At 41.3% G+C, this 27,773-nt stretch overlaps 1 protein-coding gene across 1 annotated transcript; it reads left to right on the forward strand.

Annotated features, from left to right (window-relative positions):
* Positions 1–27,711, forward strand: quo (quattro). The gene is made up of 24 exons (XM_070902692.1): positions 1–291; positions 10,544–10,741; positions 11,177–12,707; positions 13,768–13,971; positions 14,327–14,450; positions 15,431–15,524; positions 16,028–16,114; positions 16,233–16,349; positions 17,665–17,763; positions 17,861–18,009; positions 19,480–19,618; positions 19,823–19,945; positions 20,133–20,330; positions 20,469–21,445; positions 21,647–21,896; positions 22,369–22,458; positions 23,159–23,383; positions 23,949–24,119; positions 24,828–25,005; positions 25,428–25,544; positions 25,632–25,886; positions 26,293–26,570; positions 26,780–26,831; positions 26,970–27,711. The coding sequence occupies exons 1-23, from the start codon at positions 289–291 to the stop codon at positions 26,816–26,818; spliced, it is 5,646 nt and encodes a 1,881-aa protein (XP_070758793.1). The 5' UTR covers positions 1–288; the 3' UTR covers positions 26,819–26,831; positions 26,970–27,711.
* Positions 27,712–27,773: the final 62 nt, after the last annotated feature.

The raw sequence follows: 27,773 nt of genomic DNA on the forward strand, positions 1-27,773 counted from the left end.
GAGAAGTGAAAGAGGAGCTAGAGGATCAACAGGCAGCTGGACAAGTTGCTGCTTTCTGCGCTGCACACTCAAACGCGTGGAAAGTCTGTAAAGAATGGAAATGACTTTAGTTACTTTTCAATCAAGACAACTCACTGTCATGTGGATATACTTCAGTCGACTCCTGTTGTTGATGCACTAAACATGGCAAGTCTCTCAGCACAGAGGCCGGGGAGGCTGTCTGGAGAGAATTATCAGGACCAAAAATGAACAAACTTTCTGCCTGATAGAGGTCAAACTCCTGCCAACATGGTAAAGTAACATCCAAGTTTTACTCCTGTGTGTCATTCTTGTCTGGTTTGAGAGTTAAACTGCTCCACTGACCCACTAACTGAGAGCGTGAGCCTCTGGTTTGGACAAGTGACTTTGTTTCTCTCTGTGGCTTTGCCAGTCATGCGTGACTGAGGTTTTAGAAGCCTCATATGTTGTAAGGCTACTTTTAAAATAAATTATTTCAATGACTTTTAGCAGCATTTTTCAGTTGGATGATACTTTGCACAGTATTAATGCCCATTCTTTGTCCTCTTTTTATGAAACCTTACCTTTGTGACATACAAAGGCAGCACAAAGCTAATGTTACTGCACTCTCCAATCCTTTTTGTTATCCCGAGCACAGTTGGTGGGAGTTTCACATCAACAGCCCACAGCATCTCAGGCTTTTAAAGTGTGTGCACAAAGAGAGGGTGACAGAGAGAGGCACATTGTCTTTTGTTTTGCATCTTTAAGTCCTTTGATTAGGACTTAATTGATGCGGATGGCACACATACTTCAGTGAGTGGAGAGTGTTTTTGGTGTATAAATTATTTGACTACTTTGCATGTGCACATAATGGAATTCTCCTGTTCAGTGTTTGGCACTTTAAAAAGTTCAAACCACAAGACTTTTTTTTTTTTTTTTTTACGACTGGAGAGGACTAAGCTAAACTAATTAATGACAGTGAGCCACAAGATGGGAACGTGATAGACTTTGAGGATGGGTTTGTGGGAGGATGTGGCCTCTTTGAACTTTTATTTACTGGTTGTTGTCAAAGAAATGCAGATAAAGAGTTAGGGTTAGACAAAGATCACAACAATTTCATATCTAGCTCTCAAAGCCTGGATAGAAGCACACACATTTTTGGGGAAACTCCACAGTATTCAGCTTTCTATTCATTCAATACATCTTTATTCTTTATATGGAAAGCAGTCCCATAACATCTGTCCGAGCGTGCCAGATAAATTTACAGAGAGCAGGAAGGAAGGATGTTTAAAGAAGTCCAGACTTGGCAGCTCATCGTGGGCCCCCACTGTACTTTGTCCTCCCTTCACATCCACTGCAGCACTTGTTTGACCAGCTTTTACAGCCCCGACTGTTTGTTTTACTTATTGCATGACTGATGTCTTATTGTCTTCCGTGACCACCCTCCAACTTACAGTCATGAGCGTGCAGAGTCGGAGTCATTAGATTACTGCTAACTGTGCATGGCCAGGAGTTTCTATCTTGGGTAAACACTCAGCAATAATACAAAACCAAGAGCCCTGGCTTGCTGGTGGGCATTGTATTTGCATTTAGTTACTGTGTGAGAAACACAACCAAGAGTCATTCATTCACCAGCAAGGTCAAGCGCTTTCTTCTTAAGGCCTTACAGCTGAGTGTGTTTTTTCATTCATTGTACAGTAAACATGGTGACCTGGTGCAGTGCAGATAGTATTTTCGGTGTTACAGTCTGTTGCAGTATTCAAAGTCTATTCAAAGTTATTGCAAATCATCAAAGCGTGAATGAGAATTGCTTGGGTTTTGGATGTGCTCTCATCGAGCCAAAACATGTTCAGTTTGAGCTCAGCAGGTTTTTCAAATGGTAAAAATGCCAACCGTCAATAGGAAAGGTTATTTTAGAAGAACAAGTGAACAATGATTTAGCCTTTTACAAGGCAAAACATACATTTTAGATGATGTTTTGTCTTAATTCATTATGAGGAGACTGATCATTTTAAACCTTCATTAGTTGGTTTTGGGGCTACTTGGGAGCAGTAATATTACCATTTTAAGCTGAAATGGTAACAAGCGACCACCTTTCACATACATGTATTCATTTGACCCATTGCTGATATAGAAATATTGATCATAGCAGCTTTAAGTCTCTTGATAACTGACAACAACAGTCACAGACCTGCTTCATATCAGTGAGCTTCTCAGGTCACAGATATGCTCATCAGTCACAGTGCATTTTTCAACCACTCAGCTTAAAGGATGCAAGTTCAAAACACTGTGGACACGCTATGTGAGAGCATCCAGCTTTTGATTGGCCAACAGTACATACATACTGACCTGGCTTTACTGGGTCACAGCTGTGTCTCTCTCTCTTTAACAGCCATGGGACCGTCATCAGTAGCTCCCTCCCATGTCTGCAACAAGTCATCACATCTTTACAATACCATCGTCTGTGCTCCCTTTGGCAGACAAATGATACTTCCTGCCCACTGCTTCACTTGCCGTGATTTCACCACATTTCTACAGAGGCAGACAGGGAAAATCTACACAATAAACTGATGTGATTTGTAGAGAAAATATGTATAATTGCAGACATCTGCCTTGTGGAGCTATATGAGCCAAACTATTATTTTTGCTTCTGTCAGCAAGTCAAGGTTCTGAGAGTTGTCGTGGAGCTGTGAACCATATTTTCAGTGTGTTTATTATCTCTGTATCGCAAAAGTGGGTCAAACTCAACAGAGGCTGTGCAGTGTATTTTCAAAACAGAGCCATTGCCAAGTGTTTGGGGGGTGCAGCTATAGGCTGTCTGTGAGTCAGTCTCCAGCATGCATTGTCTCTAGAAACTCAGCAACATTGTCGTTTCCTTCCCAGACTGTGAAAGTTACTGTTGTGACCCCTCTGGTTGCTTTTTTTCAGGAGGATAGCAGTTGTATTATAGCTAGTTCAGTGATCATGACACATCAGTCTCCAGTATAAGAATATGTTTTCGCTTGCTTGAATTCAAAACCAGCTGAACAACTTCAGTCAGATCTGCTGGGTAGAGCAAGTTGCATATGTTTAAACTTTGTTTATCAATGCAATGGGTCGAAAGAATTCACCAGTAACTTTCCATCATTCCTCTATGCCTTGCAATTTTCCCAGCTCCTTTTGGAGTTGTGCACTTGTTTGCAGATGTCCGTGTTTAGCACACTCCTTGTAAACACACTCACATGCTGACCAAATAAAAAATCCCTTGTGTTGGGGCTTAATGGATTTCACAAGGCCTTTCTTTACTTGTATTATTAATCTTTTTCGCTTTCTTGGCCATTTTGACATTGTGAATTGAACTATGGGATCTATTGTGGTGTGTTACAGTCTCCAAAAACAAACCTTTTTCAGTTTTATTCCTCATAGTTTGCCAGAATACAAGCTTTAGGGAATCAAGCCGAGATCCAGGAGACTTTGTTTTGTCATGTTAAATGGGAGTGGTTCATTATGAATCAGTCATGGACACATTCCAGAGAAAAAAAAGTCAACCTGAACTTTTCAATTCTTACATGTCAGTTTTTGTTTTTAATGGGACCACTGGGACCTTTTTAACATTTTCTGACATGATCTGTGCCTACTGTAAACCCCGCTGCACTTCCTTGCCAATCCCCTCATCAGGCATTGGGCAACTCGGCTAAACTATACACCTGTCTGATCCTGTGGTACTATTTGAAATATGCTGAACCGGCATGACAGGTAAGGATATAATCAGTCTTTTTGTTGAGTGCATCCAAAAACAGTAGTATCCTCAGTTCAGAGACTAATGCAGGCGTTGCTTCAGAGCACTGTTTTTTAAAAGTTACATTTTGTAACATGTAGTCTGCGCGGCTGTGAGTGTTTTTTGATTTCAAAAGAGATGACAGCAGAGATTAACATCGGATTCCGACACACTCGGTTAATTGAAGATGGTAAAAGACAGATATTTTCTGTTTTGAGACGTCCAAGTTATATGGTGGAATATTACAAGCCAAGACGTTCATTGTTCATTATTTACAGTTTCGGGGCAGATTAATGAGTCACTTGTGAAATCAAATCTCAGCTCACCCTCATACAGGACTGTAGAAACAGGCCAGTTTTAAACTCTTGGATCTTGTGCGATATGAGAACAAAAGGCCAAACCAGAAACCTGACACACTATTTATGTAGCCTCTTCACTTTACAAGCATAGCTTGAGTTCTTATAAACTACAAAATGAACTGAATAAATGAATGAACAATAAGAACCCCGCCAGATTAAAGGTCTGTTAGCGAACTCACACCGCGTTTACTCCTGGCAGCGGTGACTCTAAGGAACGATGTGAAGTTTTGTCTCGCAGAGGCCTTTTTTATTGGTTAAAAGGATTTAAGATGGCTTTAGCTGAATGGAGTGGCCCTCTGCTGGGTTTAACAAGAGTGGATCATACACAAAGCCAGCACTGTCTCACCGCCAGGAGATACTGAATGTTTAAGGAGGAAAAAGTGGAGGAGGATGGGAAATAACCAAGAGATACTGGTAACATGTTTTTGATTATGATTATGATTGTTCAAAGACACAACATCTTCCCACAATAGCAATGTCTAATCTATTTATTCACATTTATTATGGCTTTTTTAAAAACAACAAATGAAAAGAAAGAAAGGTGAAACCTACATATGGACACGACTCACTTGACATTTAGACGCTCGTGTCTCATGATAATATTTCTTATGGTTATGTGTCGTATCCCATCAGCCCTCTGTGTCCACACTGTGACTGGCTTTTGGTTGGTGTGTCAGCTGAGACTCTTGGACATGTCTGCATGTCCATGCATGCAGAATTCAGGCAGTCCTCAGCTTTTACTGGCAGGTCTTGACTCAACTGTCATTTGTGCTGATGTTTTGCTTTTAGCCTGGAGGCGGAGTGACAGTCACTTTCTTATGAGGATTTCAAGAAAAAGTGATGACTGTCAAGACATCAGCAAATCCTTTCGGCATGTCCCATCAGGAGCTCTGTGTTAGTTGAAGTTAATCTTCTTTACAATCACATTCTGGGCAGCTTACCTATTGTAATCTTTTGACCCTTTGTGGCTGATGACACAGATACACATTGTGCATTACATACCTTGACAGCTTGTTTATACTGTGGCTCAAATCTGGGTCCTGACTTTCTTTGGCCAAAGCCCAAGGCAATATGGAGAAACCTGTCATTATCTGCTTAATACTCAGCACTGCAAAAACTCTCAGGGGGCCCTGAAGGCTGGACAAGACAAAGAGAGAGTGAACCGTTATAACAAATGCCTGTTGTCCTCACTAGCATGCCAGTTCAGCTCAAACAATGATCTTTGTTGGAGACTGGAGCTCTTTTTTAGAGTTAAATCACAGGCTGCACTGGACATTAGAGGGCAGAGAGGGAATCCCCTTGTGTTGAATGTGTAGAAGAGGTGGAATGTGGTTGTCAGATGGACATCGATCAAACCCCACTGTCTCTGCAGGGCAAGATAAAGGTTCAGAATTTAAGGATTCCAGCAACCTAGAGGATCCATTAAATATTTGTTGTTTATTTTAGAATATTATTATTACTATTATATTATTTTCTGTAGTTAATTCAGTCTTATAACATTTAGTAACACATCACACTGACCCATGTGAACCAATGAAATCTAGAAACATTTATCAATTAATTACACATTGATAGTGTGGCTATGAAGCTTAGTGCGAACAGGCAAATAAACCCAATTCATCTACATTATGATACTGTTTCGACAGACCACTTGGAACTAGCACTATTTTCTGTAGCTCAACAGCTGTGATATTTGTATTCGGATCATAATTCATATTTTACGCCTCTTTCAGCTGTAACATGTTTGTTATTTCCACTATATTCGATGTTCCATCCTTGACTTCAGTCATACACTCAGTGCCCAAACTAGTGCTCTTTTGCTAATATAAATTAGGAGAGCTGTGATATCGAGAGGAAACTTATATCTTGAAACAGTAAATCTCATGGGAGTCAATGATGATCCGCACAACATGCAGAATGAGAGGAATGAAAATCATGAGGACTAGAGAAGATGAAGCAACTGAGTTTTCCATGTATGTTTTTAATGTTGTCAGGATGTCACATGCATACCCAGTATTGTCCAGAGAAGTTGTGTATAAAGTTCATAAAGATCTGGATATGTACTTTTTCAGATCCAAATGTGCTTGCTTATTGAATTGTGCAAGCCCTTAGCGAAGACGTTTTAACCAATTTACCTATGAACATAGCCCAAAAGGACTGCAATCGTTGTTTCTATATTTATAATTGTGACTATGACTATGATTAAAATTCATGTCAAATAGATAACCAACGGTACGTATTCAGGACACATTTTAGCTATGTCTCTGAAGAATTCATACTGAACCTTTCACAGTTTAGGCCTGTTTGGCATGTTGTCTGACAGATGTAATGAGATACAGAGGAACTCACAACACCGGCAGCTACCCTCCCTACCCTCAGTTAATTTGGCTGGCTGGCCTGTCTGAACTCAGTCCAGCTGAGCTATGCTTAGTGAAATCTCAAGAGGGTCTCACTCATATGAATATCACTCGCCTAACCACCCACAGAGAGGAGTTCCAGAAATGTCTCATGCTTTTAACCTTCTTTGTTTTGAGAAGAAGAAGAAGAAGTTTTCCAGGCATAAGCGTTTGACATTTTAGCCAGAAAGATGTTTAAATCTCAAATGATTGTAGTTGTACTGTTATGATAATAAGTCACTGAAAGTTTAGTTTGAATTTCAGTAACAGCAACAGACACCAAACAACACTTATTCAAACATAACATACACACGGTGAAACTGAATGTCTCAGGCACGTGCAGTGACTTCACAGGGCTGTGTTGTCGTAGATTTGACCTCAGGTTTATCTTTGAGAAATACAGTAGAACCCAAAGTAGAATGGCGGCAGTCAGTCTAAAACAGCTGTGATGCATTACCACTGGAGAGTCGGCCCCGAAGGTATTCTGTTCTCCATTTCCTAATCTATTGTGACAGATGTGCACAGTCAGAAAAAAGGAAGCATTCTTTTCTACTGAGGACATGCAATGTCTACAAGAGATGCAAAGACTCTGCATATGTGGTCAAATATTGATATTGATTTAAATCCAACATTCCACATTAACGCTTATTTCACTCTTCAGATACACAAAACCACCTTGAATCCAAATGCACAATACAGTAAGTTTTAGCTAACCCTGAATGTAAAGACTAACCTGAGAGGTACAATCAAAGTTGAATGATTTACTGAATTATTCATGAGACAGCTTTACAACCTTTGTTCCCAATGTTTCAAGCCTGTCCAAAGTGCCCACATAAGCATCCGTTAGCCAAACGCTCAGCACAGTCCAAGGGCTAACCAGTGTGAGGTCTTTGAAGCTGCTGCACTTGTGTTTACCCAGGGCCGGTCTCTGGTCTTGGTTAGGCCATCAAGCTAAATGAGGAAGGGGCTAAAAACAGTCTCCTTTGTGGGGCTGGGAGATTAACACAGCAGGGTACTGTGAACTCATTGCATGAATAGCACGCCCGCTGTGGTTAGCGGCTAAGACCTGTCGAGACCCAAAATAAGTGTCAAGTCCTTATTTTCAACTGTCAACTCAACATGAGTATTATTCCTTTTCTTTTCACGACAAAGAGACATTTATTTGACTATATGGTATGTGAATAAAAGAACAAAACTGTGCATTTCAATATGCTCTACAGGTGCTAAATGAGAAAAAAATGAATCACAACATAGACAAAGTACTGTGCACCTCTATCCAACGCCAGACAAGACTGAATGTATATTGAACAAATTTACCTAGTATGTGAAATATATGTATCTAGAGAGATTGATGTACCTAGAATGATCTGGTTTATTTAGAAAGGTGAATATGTGGAGTGTATTAGTGATTTTAACCAAACTAGCAGCGTGGATCTGGGGATGGCTTTTTAGTGAACAACTACTAGATGGATTGTCATGAAATGTGGTACAGATACAGGATCTATGGTACCTAAATGATGAGTCCTTAAGACTGGTGATCCCCTGACTTTTCCTCTAACGTCACCTTGAAGTTCATGTTTTTGTTTTTTAGTGAAATTTCTCGACAACTATTGGATGGATTGCCATGAAGTTTTGTACAGATATTCATATCCCCCTCAGGCTGAATTGTAAGTTGAGTTAATTTAGACAGAAAGGCATTATGAAAAGATATAAAAGAAACAGTATAGGCAGTATAAAAAGACACATAGATAGGATTAAAACAGGAGTAAAACAAAATAGAAATAAAATAACTTCAGTGATCCCTTAATTTTCCATCTAGCGCCATTATCAAACTGAAATTTCAATTTGTCTTTCTTTGGTTTATGTCCCTCAATGACGTCAGCCTTAGCTGTACTTTGTTTTTACTGCTTTATTTAAAAAATGTTAACTTGCTTACATACTAAGATGGCAAACATTATACATGCTAAACATTGCCACTGTGTTCATGACCTGTTGATGTTAGCATTTAGCTCAAAGCATCGCTGCCTAAGTACAGCCTCACAGAGCCGCTACACTATATACTTTTACACATTATATAGCACATGGGTATAATATATATTTATATATACACATTTATTTTCCCCCTTTTTTTTGCACCTGACACCCAAAAGCATGTTTTTTGATTTTTTTTGATGCACCAGCATATTAATGTAAATTGATAGTTTGATTCATATGACAATTTATAACCAACTGACAGGCAAAGCCCAAATGTCCTTTTACTGTACCTCTTATATTGCAGTATTTTCAGTTTTACTAATCTATGTTGACTGCCCTCACATCTCAAAACATCACCACCTCACCACCTCAAAATCGTGCTACCAAAAATACTTCAAAGATGGCCTCTTTTCATCTGAAAAGCTTTCGTGTGTTTAGCTGGACTTCACCCCGGGCACAGCTGGTGCTCGTAGCTTATCCAGTGCAGACAATTGTTCATGTAGTAAAAACTAGCACCAAGTGTGCCTCTTGACAGAAAATTGTGTCATTTTAGGTAGCTGCATCTTTATGAGCATTTTTACTGGGACTGTGCTTTTCTTTGGTCTGCTTCTTCTTGTCACTTTGAATAAGATCAGACGCTGACCCTGGTCTGCCACAAATATAGGCTACCACTTTCAATGAAGCATATCCTGGCCAGACATGAAACAAGTTGCACATACTCATGCGGGACAGACTTAATCATCTCCAGATAAAGTTGAAAAGCTTGTCATTCAGCTCACCCAAAATCTACCTCTTGATCCCCGAAACATGACATTTTAATTTACTTCAAAGCCTCATGTTGAGTGGATTGTTGCAATTGTTCGTCACATCTAGATTTTGGTGAATTTCATCTTTCACTGCAGGCTTTAGTTTGTCAGAGATGATGTTGCCTTAAATGATACAGGTTGGCCCAGAAATAATACACTGATCCAAAAGTGCACTCATGCTAAAACGTATATCACTTTTTCATTTTGTTTCTGACTGGAAAACTGAAAACTCTTCCAAACGAAAAAAGAAAAATATCTGTCCTGTCATTTTGCATTGCAGAGCATTTGTTCTCGACATATCTTGGCCATGTCTTCAAATAAATGTTAGTGTTATAACAAGTCAAGTCCAAGAACACATTTACCTTTCAAATTCAGGTCACTATGAAGAACCATGGCTGACCATAGCTAAAACACAAGTACAAGCATGTTGCGCATTTGCATTAGCCCAAAATTAAAAAAGTGTAGATATTAAAAGTGACATAAACATAAAAAGCAGTTCATATCTGGACCCCTTTCAGGGCAGCTGGTGTGATTCCATAGCCACTATGAAATACGGTGAACCTATTTAAGGGTTATGTTATGTACTTTTTTCCACTCTTCTCTGCCTCTAACTATGGCCAACTATTTTCAGTCACAATAGACTGCTACACGGTTGGTTCACCTTTTCGTTGCATAAACTACAGAGGCCAATAAGAGGCCATTCAATAAAGATTCAAACCCTATTCAATACTTTAATACCAGGATTTCAGTTTGAGGGCAGCTGTTTTAATTATATGAGATAAGATAGTCTGTAATGGAAGATTTATTCTGCCTAAATTAAATATTTTATTGTTCATGTGCCTTGGCTGAAAGGTCAATAATACAATCCTCATTTGAAAAGAATGTGCAGATCACACTTCTCCACTCCCTTATTTTTGCACCGACATTGATGTTCTGTTCAGCCTTCATTATATCTACAGCAGCTGTATTCTTGTAATCACTTGTTGTAAAGTGTTTTTTAATTTGACCTCTGCAATCCTAGCTTGAGGGTTTGGTGGACTTCCTGTGGCTTTGACAGAATGCTTAAAAATAAAACTGATTTCTTCTCTCAGACAGGAACAGTTTGTAACAATATACTACATATGTAGTTTCCATTGATGTATTGCCTTTTTTTAAATGTTTTGTTGTTGCTGGTATTCTTGAAATGCCTCATAGTGAAATCATACTGTTATACAAACCTCGGCTCACTGACCACCATCTCCCCTTGTCCTCCAGAACCCAGAATCTCTGGACTCGTCCATCCAGAGTGCCCTCTCGGCCCTCTTCCCACCTTTTGAGGCCACGGCGCCCGTCGTTCTCAGCCAGCTGTTTCGCACCATTGAGGAGCGTTACCACGGTGATGCATTACAGTGCCTTCTGGATTTCCTCATCCCCTCCAAACACCTGCTAGAGAGTGTCCAACAGGCAGCATGTGTGAGTATCAATACATTTCCCTCCTCTCTCTTAGAGTATGTTGCATGTGCACACATCTTTTGACTTTTTGTAAGACGTACTATTACTAACAGTAGTTCAGTTTAGAGACTGAACTAAAATGTTGCCAATTTGCCTAAGTGTAATCAAATATAGCCAAAAGGTTGTAGCCCACAGCGTATCTCACTGACTCCATGGAAACATCATACTTCCTGTTTACATCCCCCAAGCCCCCAAATTATGGGAACTGTTGCTCCAAAACATAGAGAATGATTATCCCCCAAATAGAAGTAAGACAAGGAATAACAATAGAAGTCAGAATGTCCCATCAACAGTGTTCTCATATTTCTGGAAGATGCACTCCCCTCTATCCATTCATATACAGTTTGGGGTGATAGGGGCGCAACAAAATTCAATGCTGATTACATTTTTTTCTAGGCTGGATACTCTGATGTGGTTTTCCGCTGTGAGGGCTGGCCTCTGTGTCTCCATGACAAAACCGTCATCCAGTTAGCGCCTGTGAACCCTTTGCTTCTGCGTCCTGGAGACTTCTATCTACAGGTGGAACCTTTTGGGGACCAAGCGGCTCGCATCGTCCTCAAAAGTCTTCTTGAGGAGGGCTGTCGAGAAGTAGAGGAGACCCCCGTCCCAGAGACTTCCTACCCCTGCATCTTCACTCAGGAATGGCTGCAGGACATCAATGAAGGACGACATGGAACTCCTCTGTCACGTTGCTTGCTTTGCACAGACCAAGGAGTAATCAAGTTACCCTGGGCGAAAATCGCCATCCCAGAGTTTTTAGACAGGCCTAAGATCATGCCTACTTATCGGGAAGCTCCTCCTGAGCCAAAACAGATCTCAGTTCCCTCCCATTTTAACTCTGCCACCCTCCCGATGGAAGCCATTTTTCTTCCTGCAAAAGGCAGGATGTCAGCATCTTTGAGACCTGTGGACAGTTCTTCCAAACTTGTCAAAATGGAACATGAAAGGCGAACCCCCAAATCATGCTCCAAACCTCTGATCAAACCTGTGGGTTGGGTTTCTCCTAATACCTGGGACAGTCGTAACTATCGAGAGATTGAGGGTGATTATGTAGACCTGGTAGATATCGCCAAAGGGAAGGAGTTTCTGGATAAACAGAGAGATTGCCATCCAAATCCACCCAATTTAGTTTTGTTCAAACCTGTCAGACCACCTCCACCTGTACCACTTGGGAATAGTGTTCCCTGTGCACATACCCTTCAGTATGCAGAGGAGCCTTGTACACCTTGCAGCCAGAGTAGGTTGGGGCATGAGCCCACTGATCAGGACTTGAAATGTAGGTACAGAGACTCGTACGTGGCAGCACTGAGAAACCCGGTCACTTTTGAGAGAGGGAGTGTAGACCTCCTGGCTGCCCTGGAGGAGGATGGCCTTTGTGAAGAGGGAGAGTTAAGATCCAAAGGCACATTTGAAGCTCAAAGAGAAGAACTTGGAAACTTGTGTAACCACTGTAATAAACCTGTGATGAGTAATGAGCTCTGCCAATACAGACACTGCTGTGAACCAACACCAGAAAACTTTGCATCTCCCCTCAAATACCTTCCTACAAGTTTTGAATCAGAAAACATTATGAAGGAACCACCCTTGGTTTTGAAATCAACCCCTGGTTTGGGCCATAGTCAGAAAGTTCAGATGAAACTTATTTCTCACCAATCAGGACATGTGTTCTTGGAGAACTGTGATGGCGATGTTAAACCACATGGGAAGGTGGAGGTCGTGAAGCCATCAGGAAAACACAAAGTTAAGGTTAGGTCTCTGTCTACTGTGTCAGAGACTTCTAAAGGGAGCCCACTTCTCTATAAACTCAGCAACAGGAGCCACAGTGATATCTGTCCTGAAACAATCACCAGCATCATGCAGTGTAAGAAAGGTGAACTGTTGGATCAGGTGACTCAGAAGCTGGAAAGACGGAAGTCCCCTAAAAAAGGTAAGCAGAGTAAGCAAGTTAAGGCTGCACATTCAAACGACTTTTTTTGAAACAATCTTTCTCTCTCTTTTCCTTCCCTCTCTTCTTTTTAACGCACACCCACACACATAGTTTGTACATTGTTATTACTGCGCACACAGTCATTTATTATGATCTGTTGCTCAACGCTGAACATTCACGCCAAACAGACTGATTGAAACTCGACCGTGACCTCGCGTGCTTGAGGGAATGTGCTCCACTGAAGGGTCGCAGATCATAAGGGCTCTTTAGAAAGAGGGTTCAATTGTCAAAGATCAGGCTTGAGCATGAACTTCGTCAAGGGATTCTCCTACTGCTGTCTGGGTTCCTTGGCAGTACGGCTACATTCATGTTATTCCCATTACTGAGGGAGTGAACGGAAATAGCATGCTGCACCCCAATGAAAGGGAGGGCCTGAACCCATTTGGTAAAGAGAAAGAGCAGAGCATTCCTCTAATGTAGAGAGACAGCGTAACATGCAAGAAGGAGGTTCCTGTGTCCCCTGCACCCGCTGGCATGCACCCTCATGCCCTCAGAGGGGCACGTTGAGATCCTGACTGGAGACATGCTTGTCATGGACTATTAAAGTAGCAAAGAGAGAGAGCACAGGCGAGGCTTTGTTGGCTCTAAGGAGAGGCCAATTAGGATGTCTGAAATCAAAGCCAGGCTTAGTAGCCAGGCCACCGCAGTGTTTTGTGTCCAGTGTTTAAAGGCTGTCTGTACACAGCTGTGCAGCTGCATCCATGTCGATAGAGGACTATTAAGAGCCATGGATGAAGAACTGAATAATTACTGTTAGTATAAAAGGGCAAAGGTTCTGGGCGGAATAAAAAGTTGCTGAAAGCTGGTTGTTTACAGTAAATCTCAGCGCAGTCTTAGAAGAACGTCCTCAAGAGACACAGTCTGATGGATTAAAGAAAATCAAGTTATGAGAAACAAAACACATACACTTTTTTTTTCTTGCTCCAATCATACTTTGATTTATTTTGTTTTCTTTTCTTTTTTGTGGGAAACAATCATGTTTGTGTTTACTGACATGCAGACTCCCAGTCAAGTAGGAGTGAAACTCCCTCGACCACAGACGGACCGGACTCCAAACTCCATAACTCAAAGATAGAAAAGCCATCTTCTCCACAAATTAAACTTCCCTCTGCAAGTTCTGATACTCCTCAGTCTCCACAAACCGAGGAATCAAGCTTCAGCGGCGTCAGTGGTCTGCTTGAACTGGGCATTATTTGTTTGCCAGGTACTTGATATATAACATACATTTCTGAGCATTCACCCAAATAATACAGTTATGCATTTCTCATTTTAAAAAATTCACTTTGACCGCTATGTGACCTCTTGGCCTCACCTGTGACCTCAGTGACACTCATGTCATATCAAGGTGTGAAAGACCAGATGGTAAAATCTAACTGAGCTAATTAAGCCTCTTAAAAAAACAAAAACAAACATCAAATGCGGTGGCCTTTGACTTAACTTCAGCAAACTTTCACTGTGTCATTGCTTGTCCAAGTGTCAGAGTGGTAAGATTATCTTTGCACCTTTTTCAACAACAGTTATATGTCACTAAGTTTTTCCTCTGTCCTGTAAACCGTCAGGCAGCAGGGACCGGACAGGTAGGGCAGTGGTGGAGGTCCACGGGGGCAGAAAGGAGTGGATGTCCCCTCTTGTGTCAGCCCAGAATGTCTGTGAATTACTGCTCTACGTACAGTCCATACCAAGGTACTGAAAACAATACCGACAAGGTATCTCTGTATCAAAAAAGACAAAATATTAGCTATTAGTCAGAGTTGGAGGAAAGCTTGAGCCATATGAGGTGGTGAGCTCCTCGTTGCCCGGTAGAGGAAAGCTGTTGCTGTTGGCTTATTGTGAAGCTCCCACATGTGCTGGTATGTAAATAAGAGGTCTGACCACAAGAGGGCAGCAGAATACCATTTGAAATATTTTCCAGGTGTCCAGAAGAAGCTTTGAATAATATAATGCATGCTCTTACATCCAGAGTAAGTGGTTATGGGTCATCCATTTGTAAAGTTTACAGCTAATAAAACAACATATTTTATGCAGAATCTCAACATTATGATCTGAATAATTCTGCCTAATATGTAGTTACCAGTACTGTACAATTTCCCCCCGGGGATCAATAAAGTATTTCTGATTCTGATGATTCTTTGAGATCAGCTGGCAGTAACACTGACCCGCGCTGACCCTCTGCCAGATGAGTGTCAATACTCACCCTCAGAGGTCTACTAGGGAACACTTTAACAGTGTTCTTTGTTTACACTGGGTTTAATGGAGTCTTGAAAGTCTTTGAAGCCATTCTACTAGATAGCTTGGCCTTCCTCTGTCCCCACTAAAGAGCTATACCACAACAGTCTCTAGCCAGGCTGGCTGCCAACTGTCTGGTATGCAGCGCCTTGCTAGAATTAGCAGCCATGTCTGATGTAGGCTCACACAACAGTAACCCAAGAAGAGGCCATTAAGAGGGCTGTGTGAAGGCGTCAAAGTGTGGAATAGGGTGACTGAAGAAGAGTGTGTGTGTGTGTGTGTGTGTGTGTGTGTGTGTGTGTGTGTGTGTGTGGATGTCAGAGATAAAAAGATAGATTGAAAAGTGGAATAAGTAAATAAGCCTAAAAGCTTTTGCATGATGCATTTATCACACAAAGAGCACTGACACAGCCTAACACGATTCAATGTTTTGGTAGGAAAGAAGTTCAGGAGCTGGGAATGACTGTGGTCATCAATGCCAGGAAGAACCCTCCTTCGCTTCACCTCTACAAAGCTCTGCTGATGGCCCAGGTTAAAACAACAAACCTGCACGCACACATCAGAATTAACAATGCCTGCATTCACTCAAAAACACACACACACACACACACACACACACACCATGTCATCAGATGCTGACAGATGTCATACTGTCACGTTCCTTGATTCCCAGATAAGGAACCTGATGCCAGGATTAGTCATTGTGTCTGAACAAACACTGAGGGACACAAGTTCATTTCAAGTTTGTACAAGTTTGTGATTTGTTAGTAGTAAAGAAATTCACTAGGGGGCGCAATCCCCCCTTTTTTTTTAATCAGGTTTACAGTAAAAGATGGCGAACACACTGTATTACACATTGTAGGCCTATTGTACTTAAGGTTTGTTGTCAATTGAGAGGGAAGGTTAATGATAGAGTACACTTGTTTTGATGTGACAGTCGTCTCATATATAAATGATCACAGCAACTTATGTTGAATTAAAAAACAACAGTCTGCTCTAATTGTTTGTCTTTAATTACTGACTACCTGCTGCAGGAGCAAGCTCTCCATGCTGTCCACAGTATCGTGATGCTGGTGGATAAAGACACTTGTCCTCGACCTGAAAAACAGCCAGGATTACAGGTCAGGAATGAAAACAACATGCATGTTCTCCTTTGTTCTTTCTGATTTATTTGATTTGACACTAGAGAAGAAGTACTTTTCCGTCATGCCTGACCTTGCCTCTATCTTCGTCTTTAAGATGGACATGGTGACTTCTATGAAAACCCTCAACAAGACAGTGGAAGCTTCCCAGCTGACCACTGACCTGGGAGGGACCTTTACTTACAGTCACACAGACTGGCTGCAGTTCCACCAGGTACTGAATAGTCACTCTGTGTTTACAGAAATGCTGCAGCTGTGGTATCACATCCCACAACCACTCTGATTAACTGTGGAGTTTCCCGTAGATTCAGAGGAGACTGCTGTTCAGCCACAGTTCACCCACTGGGGAGTCTTTTTCCGCACACACCCACACCAAACATTCATCATCTCTGTTGTTCTTTAATGCCACATTCAGATTTGGTCTTTGAGTGGAGGGAGGATGTGGTCACAAGGGGAAAGTGCTAGAGTCCTATCTGAAAGATTAATTAGATTATTCTTTATAACGTAAATTATTGGCCGTTAAGAGGGGGCAGGTATTTTATACAGGTCATGCAACACTAATCAGTCCAACCCTCACTGGCTCAGGTCCACTACCAGAGGATGGTTGGGGGTTATGTTTATAAAATAGGTCATATAAAATATACAGTAGTTCAGAGTAATTTAATGGGAATGGGCAAATGATGACTGCAAATGAAATGTGGATGTATTTTAGGGTGGGAGCTAAAAACTGCATGAAAGTATGCAAAACCCAACTTCCTCTCTAAATGTTTCCATAATAGACCAGGCCATTCTGTCTTGAGGTGTACATTTGTTTTAGCCAAATTTAATTTTAATGCCAAAATCACAGCAATTTAACAATATTTTTTAACACATAATGTTAGATAAAGTTCTTGTCCACAGTAGGGCATTCAACTGCAGGTCAAAGAGAAGCACATGAAGTTTGTTAGGTGTCAGTTTGGGGGTCAATTGGTTGAAAGATAAATCTGATGGGTTGTAAGTTGGTTAACTGGATAGGAAGGCAGACAAAATATAACATACATGACTTAAAATGACAAAAATAAGGTTTTCTGACTTGTTGCTTATCTTTGCATTTTGTTTGTGAATTTCTGGATATTTCCAAAGTCATGGCCCTAAAAATAAAACAAACTGAGAAAGAAAAAATATCATTTGGTTTAACGGGCCACTATTCGTAAATATATGCAACCTGTGACGAGGGTAACTAGTAGATAAAGGGGTCACAATCCTAAAAGGTTGTGAAGCAGAAGCACTGATGTAGAAGATGGAAAGTCCTGAGTCCTGTACACAATTCTGTATAATGTATCTGCTGTAGCTGACAGCACACTGAGGGCAGTCTCCTGTGTTTGTAGTGAGGTGCAGCTAATAAGCACACCTCAGTACGTCTGCTCGTGGCCTCAGGATGGCGCTGCCTGTGGCGGATATGTGTCTCTTCACCTCAAAGCTCTTGGGTTCATTACGATGCATCACGTTTTTGTTCACTTCCACTGAGTGGTGCATTGAATTCATTTCAGAGACTGGTCTCTTTCATGACTGACCTGCGAGGGGCAGACAGCTTGTTGCAGAAGGCCATCAAGAAAGTGGATGGCAGCAATAAGATAGACACTGCCCAGGTAACATATACATGCTCATTGTGTGATGTTGAAATAGTGTGGCACATTCTGGACCAGGGCAGACATGTTGACTTTGGTTTTGCTGTGGCTGTTCCAGGATGTGCAGCAGTGCATTCAGGAACAGAGGGCATCAATGAAAGAGGTGCTGGAAGACGCTCGACTGGTCACTCTGCAAAGAGAAGGAGGGGCCGTACTGGCCAGAATGAGGAGAGAGGAGTTCAGATTTCCACAGTCTGAGGACTATAGGTATCACATAATATTTAAATCTACTTATGTTCCGCTTCTGTCGTCGAAGTCAGCAGAGTATACACTGAAAGACATACATCAGAGCAACATTGCTGAGTGTTTTAATCTCATTTCATCTGCATTGTCTTGCATCTATTGTCTTTGCCTCAAGGGGCTTCACAATCTGTACAGAATACAACTCCCTCTGTCCTTTGACCCTCGATTCAAATGAGAAAAAGAATTCCTGAAAAACCCTTTTAACAGTGGAAAAAAATGGAAGAAACCTCAGCAAGAGCAACAGAGGAGGGATCCCTCTGCACACCCACACAGGTGTAGGAATTGACGTCACCAAACTCATCAGTGTCATACTGCGCACTAAATTAACAATTAAGTATGCTATTACCAGCAGACTGTTCACACTGAAGTACTCAAGCAGTATGTCTTCTCTGCATCACATGACTGTGTCGATCACATGACTAGTCCCAGCTACCGCTGAATGTAAATTGTTTATCACAAATGTAAATCAACTTAACCTCTTCGACTACATTTAAAACATTTAAAAGCTACAACAAAACAGATGGGTACACGTCCACATAGTCCTGAGAAGAGGTCTAATTAGGCATCATAAGTGAAAACACCTGTGTGTCGGGGCTTTTATACAAAACATACAAAATATATGATCACTTTATAAAATGTGGATCCATTATTATTGATTAAATTAACAAACAATGTAATAATTTTCTCTACCTCGACCAGCGATAACATTAAAATACTATACTTGCTGTATGTTGTACTTACTCTTTAATGCTGCAACAAATCAATAATATTCAATAATACAACACTTCCAGGGGCCACTCTGCATGAGTACTTTTACTTTTGATACTTTATTTTTCTGATAATACTTACATTACAAGTTATATTTTGAATGCAGGACTTTTATTTGTATTTTTACACTGTGTTATTGCTACTTATACTTGAGTAGGTAATCTGAACACTTCTCCCACCATCTGGAAAACAGATGGATCTGTTTTACTGTAAGTCACTGTGGTTCAGATAGATGCACAGCAGCAAATGGATATTATTAATCTTAAATGAATGTTCCAACCGAAAATCAACAGCCACTGATACATAACCATATGGTTTTGTCGAAAAAGTTAGTGTTTGAGCGAATTATGTATGTATGCCTAAATATTTGTTAAACATTTCCAGATTATTATAATATACACACATTATTTATACTAGATTTTTTTTGTAATTACAGCAGAATGGCTCCACAATTTATCAAGGCAACAAGCAACTGAAGGGCGTGTGTAGAGTTATTAGGCGCTCCATTTCACAGCCTTAATTAACTTATTACTTACATAGCATGTTCAGCTATTTGCAAAAACTCAAACCATTATACACTTGAAATCACTAGTGATACCTCACAATGCAATTAAAGTCAGGTGTTATTTGTCTCAGAGTTTAGTTAATGTATTTTTCGCCTTGCAGAGATGCTCTGGAGTCAGTGACAAGTCTGTATAACCAAGTGGAGGAGAAGCTCCACACTCTGGTGATGAGATCAAATGAGTCACTGCAACAGCTGGAGTCCCTCTTCAGGCTCAGAGAGATGGAGGCCAAAATTAGCACGGTATGATTTTACAGTAAAATCGACAATACGTGTTGAAACAGATGAAATTCATTACAGTGGTGTTGTAGATAGGGAGGTGAAAGCTGGTCTCCTTTTGTACATTTCCATTAATGTGACTGTTTCTGAAGAATAAGATATGTGACTACGTTCACAGTTTGCCAAGCTATAAACCAGCATTGTATAATTTTACATTACGTCTTGCAGGCTGGGACGTGGCTCAATACAGAAGGTGAACAGCGACTGAAGGACTCTTACACAACAGATGATTCCCTGGTGGGCACTGAAAAGGCTTTGCAGAACTTTGATCTGTTTCTCACTCAGTCTAAGGTATTACAGCAATATAACAGGGGTTTAAAAATAAGAAGTTACCCTTATTTGGCTGTCTGTGTTTCTCTTCACATACAAACAGTTTTGTTTCCTTTTCCTGAGGTTGAAAATATTCAAATAACTGCAGTGTTAAAAGTACGTAAGTAACAGTACAAGTAAGTTCTCGACATCGTATCGTTTATCGCAGGAGAAACAGCAGCACGCCCTGACCCTAGTGACAGAGGCAGAGGGGATTGTTGGCACGAGTGATTCCAGCCCTGCAACAGATATTTTTCGGACTCTGGTCAGCACTTTCAAATCCACTATGGATGATTTTATGTTGCGGGCAGAGCGGAGGTACAAAGTACTGGACACACTGGTGCATGTGCACCGCTTCTGTGAACAGGTTTGTGTTTTGATGTTTTTTCACCCATCTGACATTTCTAATTTAAGTCTCTTTCTCTCTTTACTTGCCTTTTGTCTACATATTTCCAACTGATTTGTGTTAACCTTTAAATTCACTCTTCTTTCTCCCTCTCTGTAGGCATCTGCCCTGGCCAAAGAATGCAGTCATTTTTTGGAGGAGGTAGAGCAGGGGTGTTACTCAGCTCAGACCCTGAGCACACTCCAGATGTATGACAAGAGATTAGGTGGCGAATTCTCCACCCCACACTTCCAGGCTCTGAAAGCTAAGGCCTGTGCTGTGGGATCAGGGGCCTCAGGGGTGATGAGAGTGTGGAATGCAGCCTGGGTCCAGAGCCAAGAAGTCAGGCAACGTCTTGAGGAGATGCAGAAGAAGAAAAGTGTAGATAAGAACCAGATCCAGCAGACCACAGCTGCAAGCCCTCAAGGGGAAGATGGAGGAATGGAGAATAGGGAGAAAATTAGTGAGGTGGGGGAAGATGAATGCTCCCTGACCCAGCAGCTGGCCTCTCAGAAAGAGGTGGTCAATATCCCAGAAAGTGAAGGAGAAACCACCACGGCTGCATGCTTAGAACCTGACTTGAAAGAGCGCGAGAAAGGAGAATCCCAAGCACAAAAAGTACCTGAAGCACCACTTAAAAATGACAAAATGACTCCTGTTTTTCCACAAAACGGCGAGTGTCATCCAGAAAGCAAATGGAGGCCAAGAGAACACCACAGTGAGACAAATCTGAGGAGCACAGGCTCAGTTGAAGGTTCTGAGGATTTTCCATCGCACCAACCTTTGAGTCGGTCGCAAAGCGAGGGCTCATGTGTGAGCTCTCGATTGACGAGCATCGTTGGCTTTTCACCTTTGAATGTAAGACACAAACACTGTCAGAGCATGACGCAGCCACTGGAACAAACTCTGCAGCCCGTCCAAAATCTGCCCATTTCCCATAACGAGAGTTTACGGTCAGGAAACCTGAGCTGCGAGGCAAAAAGAGACAGCAATGAAGCGAAGGGTGAAGGATGCAAAGCCTCCACCCAGAGCCCGAAAGATTTAAGGACTCCAGAGACATTACTCACACCAACTGAAAACAATGGCAGCAATGTTTTGTAAGTAATACCTCCTGCAGTTTGTAATCTAAAGCTCAGTGAGATGCTGTCCAGGACATTGCAAATTACATAGGTTACATTCATGAATGGCACAGTTGTTCACCAGTTAAACAATTCTGTCATACCCACACACAAATAAATAATGTAAAACTGAGTATTATCCCGAACTCACCTGGGTTTCATGACCTATATGTGGAACAGGAAACTGCGGAAGATCATGGAGGAGCTGCTGTCCACAGAGAGGGAGTACGTGAAGGCTCTGGGTTATGTACGAGAGCACTACTTCCCCGAGCTGGAGAGGGCCGATGTCCCCCAGGACCTCAGGGGCCAGAGGGGGAGCATCTTCGGTAATTTAGAAAAACTCCACGACTTCCACCGACATCATTTCCTGAACGAGTTGGAGAGCTGCGTGAATGAACCCTTCAGAGTGGGACGCTGCTTTCTACGTCATGTAGGTGCCTCGTGTATTGTTGGCAGTACACAAAAGTATTGAATATGAATTACAGTTTGCTCTGCAAATGTGGTGCGCGTTGTTTAGGAAAAATACAAACTTGAAAAACTGTTTATTTTCTAATTTTGATAAGCAGAAGTACATAGGCCGTTTCTGTGTAATTGCTGTTTCCATGACACAACCAGGTTTATGTGAGTCTGTGTAATGTCTAGTAGTGGTCCGTGGTTTCCTGTTTTGAATCAAATCTGTGATAATTCCGCACAATCGATTGCGAACAAAAGCCCTTCCAGATGTGTCATTACTGTAGACTGGTGTTATGTCTTCAGCTGCCAAGGAATCATTGAACACATTCATTGGAATTAAGAAGTATGCAGCTGTGAACTGCTATGGTACACTGCGTAGTCTGTGTAATCTACATTTTCATTGGTGTGATCATGATGATGACTGTCTTTATTTATTCCTTTTATTTTAGAGAGAGAGCTTTGCTTTGTATGCCCTTTACAGCAAGAACAAACCACAGTCTGATAGTCTTCTTATCAATCATGGACAGGCTTTCTTCAAGGTGAGAACCACTGCAAGCCTCCCTTTGCTCTTCCTTCTCTCATTTCTCTTCTCAAAACCACATCATGAGGAAAAGCAATGCTTTGAGCTAAATGCAACAACAGCATGCTAACATGCTAACAATGACAGTGCTAACATGCTGCTGTTAGCACATGTAATGTTTACTATATTCAACATCTTAGTTTAGTGTTTTAGCATGCTAACATTTACTAATTAGCATTTAACACAGAGTACAGCTGAGGCTGAATTTCATTCATTTTTTAAGTATTTTGTAATGAACAAAAATATTGGACACACTGAAAATTTGACCTGATGATGGTGCTAAACAAGTTAAAGCAATCACCCAAGTTATTACAATTCATCCTGAATATCTGCACCAAATTTCATGGCAATAATGGTGGACCAACAAACCAACAGACAGACACCGCTATCCCTAGCTGCTAGCTCGCTGCTAGCGTGGCTAATAAAAAGAAATGACCAAATAATGGTGTTTAGTCAAATTACTGTCTCTTAATCTATGCTTCTTTCCAAATAAGTACAGTGCATCTCTATACACCGTTTTATTCCTGATGGATGCCCATCCACTTAGCATTAGCGTGTTCTCCAACTCAGCTTCAGCACTATCCTTATAGCTTTAGCAGTACATTTCTAGCACTGCTGCAGGCTCACTGATCGCTCTGTCTCCTCTCCTCATACACCAGCAAAAGCAGCTAAAGCTGGGGGATAAGATGGACCTGTGGTCGTACTTGCTGAAGCCTGTGCAGCGAATCAGTAAGTACAGCCTGCTGCTGCAGGACATGATGAGGGAGTGTGGTCCGGAACAAACCAGAGAGATGGCTGAGGTCAAGGCCGCCCTTGAGGTCATCCACTTCCAGCTCCGCCACGGCAACAACCTGCTGGCCATGGACGCCATCCACCACTGTGATGTAAGACAGTCGGTTTCTTTTAATGTATGTACTATATTATGATAAGAATGACTTATCACCCTCTCATCCAGCATTGAGCAACACCACTGGAATATCTCCTGCGGTGGGGAAGCAGAGCAGGGAAACAGGTACAGGCAAGACGTCCTTCAATAAAGGATGACGTGTAGTGAGGGTGAGGAGTGGTGTTGTCAGAAACATTTACCATATAGCATATACGGCTTTGTACAGTACTATTGGTTTATCATGATTAATCTGGGATGGGATGAGATGGATGAAACAGGTACGGGGAAAGGACAGTAGTTATTTTCCATGGAATGTAAAGGGAGGTGCTGTGTGTGGGATGATGGCCTGGAGCTCCTTTATCTGGAGAGCAGAGATAGAGGGAATGCAGTTGGATTCATAGGACTTTTGTTGGTTATTTTATGAACTTTATTATCTGTCTCTCTTGCACGCCAAGAAATAATAAAAGCGTTTATAATAATTTCCCTTGTTTTTGAAGAGCAGTGGTGCATTACTGCTGACAACACTTACCAGCCTCAGTGAGTTTTCCTTTTGTGTATTGCAGGTTAATCTGAAGGAGCAGGGGCAGCTGATACGTCAGGATGAGTTCATGGTGACATTCAGGAAGAAGAAATGTTTCCGCCACATTTTCCTCTTTCAAGAACTCGTTCTCTTCAGCAAGACCAGGAAGACGGATGTTGGAAATGACACCTACATCTACAAACAGTCATTCAAGGTACAAATATTGCTAGACACACGTACAATTTCATGTGGAGTTCAAATGTATTAGAAGTACCAGTAGTAGTACAATAGAAGGCCTCAGTATTGCTACCACAAGTTGACACAAGTTCACAAGTTGCAATATGTTCTGACTACTCATTATTTACAGAGAAAATATACTTTTCCATTTTTTGTCACAACTTGGAAAACTTTCCAAGTTACTTACAGTGGAGGACTGGACATTGATATTTGTCCTGGACATTTGACCCCATGTCACACATTAGAATAAGTATTTCAGGCATATAAGAATATGTTAAATATAGAAAATAAAACAATGCATTACAATGAAGGAAATGGAAAAGCAGTTACGTAATTTCACATGTACAGCTGCAGAATCAGTTTCACTGAGTAACTGAATTAATTTGAAGTACTTTTGCAGTACAATAGCAAGAGAGTATATTATATTAGACTAACACCTATCTGAGCATAAAACCCATTAACACCATGGATAAGCTTTGAACTGAAACCACTACCACCAGGTCAATGACGCTGTTGCTTTGGCCCAGCAGTTCAGTAGGCCGTCTGACACACTGCATTGCAACATTGCATTGTAACACTCAACAGTCACGGAGTCATTGTCTGTGTTTTGACAAACATGCCAAACTGCTTGCTATATTTTAAACTGTAGAATCTTGATGATCAGTTTATCTTTGTTCATATTCAGACGTCAGATATAGGCCTGACCCAAAACAGTGGAGATAGTGGCCTGTGTTTTGAGATCTGGTTCAGGAAGAGGAAAACCCAGGACACATACACACTTCAAGCAGTCAGCCAGGAGGTGAAGGACACCTGGACCAAGGACCTGGAGCGGATCCTGTGGGATCAGGCAGTACACAACAGAGGTACCAACAAATACACACAAACACACACTGGTTACGCTCTGATTACAGGTTGGTTACCAGTTGTTTCCTCAAGCAACAGCATAGCAGGTTAAAGAAATATGTCAATATACATCCTGTACATTATGGCACCATATGGTAACATGTGTCAGGTTAATGTGATAGAGCCTGGTATGATCATAATATTTTGACATTTGTACCACCTATGTGTGCAGATGTGAATATATTTGGCCGAATCATTAAACAACATAACATATAAATCAATAAAAGACAGAAAATAAAAACAGCCGATCTGATTGCAGAATAGAGACAAGCGGCAGTCACATTTCAATTGTGTTCAACGTGTGTTCAACTTGTGCATGCTTCAATGTCATTTCTTAAATTGGAAATATTTTTAAATTAATGATTTCGTATGTCTTTTTTAGAAGTCCGTTTGCAGGAGAGAGTGTTCATGGGTATTGGAAACAAGCCTTTCATGGACATCAAGCCCAGTGATGCAGCTATCAATGACAGAGCTGTCAACTATGTACTGATGGGAAGAGGTACATTATTATATTATTTACTATATCTTTGGCTTTTCCCAGCTTTACACCTCTCATAAAAAACTTATTCTCACCTGGTCTCTGCAGAAAACAAGGTGCTGTCCTCTGTGGGATCATGTGGGTCACAGGATGGGCTTCCTGGGGGGCGCCCGAAATCTGTTGGCTCAGGGAGCACTTCATCTTCCTCCTCTTCCTCTGGAAGGGGTTCCCTGTCCCCTGTGGGATACCTGTGCAGGCCAATGCGGAGGGTTGTTTCGGGGGGCCTTGAAGGATACGTATCGCCTCCTGGAGCTCTGGAGGAAGACGACCTGGACCATGAGAGTGGGAGTCAGAACTTGTTGTGTGAGTTTAGTATGTACAACTCAGCAAATATGTTCTTAACTCATTTCTTGCTAGAATGTTGCTCACGATTTATTGCAAATGGACTGGAGGATTAGATGCAATGGTAGACCCAGGAACCATGACAGTGTGTTATTAATGGCCCCTGAACAGCTTCACTGAGGCTGCTGGGTGTCATGTTTCAAGACTGAAGACACTTTTATAGTTTTATTCCCCTCTACCGAGGTCAGAGGTCTGGGTCAATGATTTTTTAAAGGCATCCAAGGACATTTCAGTTGGGAAGTTCATTGCTGACACAGTGTTTGACCCTTGGCTTTCCTGTTAAGACAGTTCTCTTACCAGTAAGTCACACTGATTGGATCATACATCCATTCATCATGTGTATAATCACGTCTTCTCTTTGTTCCAGTGGACAGCTCCGAGTCGTCGGGAGAGAGTGTGAGTGGCTTCAGTAGTTCCAGTCACAGCTACCACTCTGCTGTTGGAGGAGAGGTGGAGGACACCTCCTCGGTCTGTGCCTCCACAATCACTGTTAAGGAGGCAGCGGTTGCTCATGGAACGGAGGCCTCTGCAGTCTTCCACAAACCAAATGCTCTGGCAGGATTCCCAGAAAAAACCCAACCACCAGTTGCACCCAAGCCCAAGCTCAAACCACAATACCAGGCCAAGGATCTGCCCTGTGGCAAGGTGCAGTTCGAAGCTCACAACCAGTAATTCAGTAATTGTTTATGTTACCTGATGAAACCTGAAAGTAAATTACTCACAGATCCATTCATCATTCACTCAACAAACTATCTCTGCCCTCTTTATATTGAAAAGTCTGCTTATTTTATGTCCGTGATCAATCCTCTGTTGTGATTAATATAACATTAATAATGTTTTTATGAATCTCTCAGGTTCAGAACACTAGTGTTGGGAAATCCACTGAAGTTTGACCTGTGAGATACGGTACGGTGTCATGCAACTATACATCACCCATCTTTCTTAAGCTAGTATTCTAACACAACTCCTTTTTGAACAGTTAGTGTACATGAATAATAAACTGTGCTGCTGTGGAAAGGTAAATATTTCATTTTGTTGCCACAGATTTGGAGGCAACCCAAGAAAATCAGAGAGCAGCCTGTCACTGTCGGCGTTGAAGAAGAAACAATTTAAACAGACATCCTTTTATACCAGCTGTTTATTTAATTCATTGTCACTACTCTGTAAATAGATCTTCTTTTTAATCTCACCACTAAAACAATAGGTCAGAAAAACATCTTTAAGTGGACTGTATTTTAAACTGAAATGGTGATACATTCTGAACTGCATACCTGACATGGCTTTGCATAGTGTTGCTGTAAGGATCATATAGTTGCTACCCTCTTTGAGTCTGCGCCTGTTATTCATAATAATGCTTAACTTTGAAGTAGTCAAAGAATGTGGCTGTATAATCTCGGTGAAATAAAATGTGCCGACTTTTATGCATGCTGATCCCAGAGGAGTTGAACAAAATCGTGTGAAGGTCTGTGAAGGATTGAATCACAAAGACAGTGAACACCATAATGCCATCTTTTATTTCCCACATTGATTGCCTTTTGTACAGATTTATCAAACTTAATTACAACATTTGTGTCTTACTTATTTCCTCTGAAAATAAAACACATTCACTTTCCTTCGTTTAGCAGTTTTGTATAAACTAGTATGTTACTGGCATGAAGATATTGATCTATGTAACAGTTGTATGGCTTTCTATTTCAAATACAGAATATTTGCAGTGATGATGAATATGTTTGGGTTTTTATTTGCACCACTATTAACTACTATTTTTTTGCAATAAACTTTTTGAAATGCCTAAACTCAAATACTGGTGGCTAATATCTGTCTTTAATTTGCATTTTCCAAATAGTT

Source organism: Enoplosus armatus, chromosome 3 (genome assembly GCF_043641665.1).
Source record: "Enoplosus armatus isolate fEnoArm2 chromosome 3, fEnoArm2.hap1, whole genome shotgun sequence".
NCBI classification, from domain to species: domain Eukaryota; kingdom Metazoa; phylum Chordata; class Actinopteri; order Centrarchiformes; family Enoplosidae; genus Enoplosus; species Enoplosus armatus.